The following is a 3,782-nucleotide window of genomic DNA, read 5'->3' as shown; positions in this document are numbered from 1 at the left end:
ACAATACTTTTGTGCAAGTGTCTATCGAGAATACCCCAGGGGTATGAGCGATGTCTGATAGGTCTCATAGCCCCGGTGTATTTCCTATTTGTATATTGTAGACTATTGGCCCAAAAACTATTTTTGCTTGTTCGTATATATGATGTAATTATTATGACTCTTGTCATTTGTGCTACAACATAATATTTTATTAATTTGTTTAAAATAAAAAATGCACTCGCGCTGTTAAATATCAGAGTGTTACATTGTGGTATCAAAGCTTTGGTTAGATTGTAGGTTGACCTGTAAGTTGGGAGTCGTTATCTGATCATGCGTTGAGGTAAGTTGTTTGAGTTGTTGGAATTCTTCTAAGTGGTGTTGAGATTTCTTCTTGATGTTGGTTTTGTAGGAAATAATGCCTCTAAGAAGGAACAACACTTCAAGAGTCAACATCAACAGGGATGATCAAATGGCTGAATGAATGAATAACGTGTCTACTTCTGTTGCTGCACAAACATCTGCAAAGACTCTGCGAGATCTGGAGAAAAGGGAAAAAGAGATCTGTGCTGCTGAGTCAAGGGGATTGGAAGATTTTCGTCGTCACAATCCTCCAAAGTTCAGGGGTGATGAGAGTCCAGAAAAAGCTGACCATTGGATTCAGGAAGTGGAAAATATATTCGAAATGATTAATTGTCAGGCAGGGGTGAAGGTCAACTATGCTACGTATCTGCTACTAGGGGATGCTGAATATTGGTGGATAAGTACAAGGCTTCTGATGGGATTAGCTCATGAGGAGGTGAATTGGGAGTCGTTCAAAAGTAAGTTGTTAGACAAATACTTTCCGATGAGTATCAAGACTAAGTTGGGTGATGATTTTCTTAAATTGTACTAGGGAAACATGACAGTTGAGTCGTTGTCAAGGCACTTTAGGTTTTTCCGTGAAGAGGTTGATGAACAATTCATTTGTCACCGTTTCCAAAATAGATTGAAGTATGAGATTCAAAACTTTATCATGTCATTGGAAATTCAGGGTTTCCAAGTTTTAGTGGAGAAATGTAGAGAAGTTGAGGACATGAAGAACAAGAGGGCCAACTGAGGAGGGAACCTTAGCTTAGGGGGGGGATAGTCGGGTGAACCATCAGAACAATAAAGAAAAACAAGTTGTTAAGCCCTATAATCGACCACATAACAACAATAGGGGTCAGAATCGCCCGGTGAACCAGAACTTTGGAAGAAAATTGGGACAAGTGATTCGATATTTTCGATATGGGGAAGAAGGACATTATGCTAATGCTTGTACCTCTAAGAGAACAATTGCCAAAATCCAAGGCACTTTGCAAGGGATTGCAAGGCTCCGAAAATGGAACCAACAATGAATGTAACAAGGGATACTCGTCGTACTGCTAAGGGACACGTTTATAGCATGGGTGCTGAAGCTGGAAATAAATCTAGCAATTTGATCCAACGAGACAATGAGATTTCAAGTAACACTCTAACTGCACTTTTTGATTCGAGGGCAAACCATTCCTTCATTGTTATGGATTGTGTGAACCGTTTGAAGTTATATGCGTCTTCTCTGCCTTTTGATTTGGTTGTTTCCATATCTACTAAGACTTTGACCGTAAATATTGCATGTTTACATTGTCAAGTAACTATCCATAATAGGGATTTCTTGATTAATTTGATTTGTTTACCTCTACAACCACTCAAGGTCATTCTTAGTATGGATTGGATGTCGTATCATTATGTAGTCTTGGATTGTGCTTGCAAATTGGTTCTTTTCCCTGAGCCAGGAGTCATTAAGTATCTAGCTGCTAACAAACTCAGAGTGTCACTGAAAGAAGGAACTCAAGAGTTTCTTTCATCAGCTAACATGGAGGGAAAGATAAATGTGAGCATAGAAGACGTGGTGCTTGTCAAGGAGTACCCTGACGTATTTCCAACAGAAATTTCAGGATTACCATCAGTAAGAGAGGTGGAGTTCTTCATTGATCTACACCCTGGAATTGGACCTATTTCGATTGTGCCGTATCGGATGTCGCCATTTGAATTGAATGAGCTCAGGGGCCAAATTGAAGATTTATTGTAGAAAGGATTTATTAGATCAAGTGTGTCACCATGGGGAGCTCCAATATTGTTAGTTAAGAAGAAGGACAAAATCTCGTACTTATGTGTGGATTATAGGCAACTTAATAAGGAAACTATTAAGGATCGTTATCCTTTACCACATATCAATGATTTGATGGATCAGTTGAGAGGAGTTGTAGTGTTTTTGAAGATTGATTTGAAGTCAGTTTACCATCAGATTCGAGTAGGAGAAGGAGATATTCAGAAAACTATTTTCAGAAGGAATTGAACATGTGTCAGAGAAAATGGATGGAGACTCTCAAGGATTTTGATTTCACATTGTAGTACCACCCTGGGAAGGAAAATGTGGTGGTTGATGCGTTGAGTAGAAGGAGTGTGTCAGTGTCTTCAGTAGTAATGGCTAGACAACAAGAGTTGTGGGAAGTATTTAGAGACCTACACTTGGACGTACAGTTTGCACCGGGAATTTTGAAATTCATAATGATTAAGATTTTGAGTGGTCTACTTGAAGACATTGCGAATTTTCAAGATGACGCAATAATCCAAGAGAAGAGGGACCTGATAGTACAATTGAGTTTAAGATTGGACCAGATAATATTTTGAGATGTAATGGGAGGATTTGTGTACCAGCAGTTGCAGATATATGGAAAACAATTTTTGAAGAGGCTCATAAGAGCAAATTGAGTATCCATCCCTGAACAACAAAGATGTATCAGGACTTGAGGCATAATTATTGGTGGTCAAGAATGAAGAAGCATGTAGCAGAGTATGTATCAACTTATTTAACTTGTCAAAAAGCAAAAGTGGAACATCAGCGGTCCGCTGGAATGTTACAACCTTTAGATATACCTGAATGGAAGTGAGATAACATTTATGTGGACTTTATAACTGGATTGTCGAAGACAAGGAGAAAGAATTATTCTATTTGGGTAATAGTGGATCAATTAACTAAATTTGCACACTTTTTACCAGTAAAGACCATCTATAAGGTAGATAAGCTAACATAGATCTACATTGCTGAAATTATGAGATTACACAGAGTATCGTCGACCATCGTATCAGACCGTGACTCAAAATTCACGTTGCACTTTTGGGGAGCGTTGCATGAAGCGTTGGGAACGAAATTAAGATTGAGTTAAGAATACCATCCACAAATGGATGGGCAGACTGAGAGGATGAATTAGTTCTTGGAAGATTTATTGAGATCATGTGTATTGGATGATAGAGGAAGTTGGGATGATGTACTGCCATTGATTGAGTTTACCTACAACAATAGTTTTAACGCAAGTATTGGAATGGCACCATATGAGGCTTTGTATGGACGCAAGGGTCAGACACCTTTGTGCTGGTATAAAGATGGTGAAAGTATGATTGTAGGACCATAGATGGTGCAACAGACTACATATAAGGTCAAGAAGATAAAAGAGAAAATGAATATCTCACAAGACCGTCAGATGAGTTATGCGGACAAGCGTCGAACACCTTTATAATTCGAACAGGGTGACCATGTGTTTCTAAGAGTCACACCTACAACTAGAGTTAACACGACCATAAAATCAAGGAAATTAAAAATACAGGAAACAATTTAAAAATGGTCATAATTCAAACTACATTGCTTGTGACATGGAAGTGTACTTCAAGGTTAAGGTTGGTGATGACTCTTCATCATATGCATATTTTTCATTGTTTTTGTCTTATTTATCTTCAAGCATTAG

The 3,782-nt window shown here is 38.3% G+C and overlaps 1 protein-coding gene across 1 annotated transcript; it reads left to right on the top strand.

Moving 5' to 3' along the window:
- The first annotated feature begins 1,339 nt into the window (after positions 1-1,339).
- On the top strand, positions 1,340-2,068 carry LOC101503628 (uncharacterized). Its single transcript, XM_004499872.1, has 2 exons — positions 1,340-1,627; positions 1,769-2,068. The coding sequence occupies exons 1-2, from the start codon at positions 1,340-1,342 to the stop codon at positions 2,066-2,068; spliced, it is 588 nt and encodes a 195-aa protein (XP_004499929.1).
- The last annotated feature ends 1,714 nt before the right edge of the window (positions 2,069-3,782 follow it).

Source organism: Cicer arietinum, chromosome 5 (assembly GCF_000331145.2).
Source record: "Cicer arietinum cultivar CDC Frontier isolate Library 1 chromosome 5, Cicar.CDCFrontier_v2.0, whole genome shotgun sequence".
Lineage (NCBI taxonomy): Eukaryota > Viridiplantae > Streptophyta > Magnoliopsida > Fabales > Fabaceae > Cicer > Cicer arietinum.
Note: the sequence above shows the minus strand (reverse complement) of the source record. Positions and strands in the feature narration are given on the sequence as shown.

Excerpts from the sequence above, each read along its gene's own strand:
- LOC101503628 (XM_004499872.1), top strand. The coding sequence starts at position 1,340 with ATGGAACCAACAATGAATGTAACAAGGGATACTCGTCGTACTGCTAAG. Across the intron at positions 1,628-1,768 it reads TTGCATGTTTACATTGTCAA|CCAGGAGTCATTAAGTATCT; the intron begins GTAACTATCCAT and ends CTTTTCCCTGAG.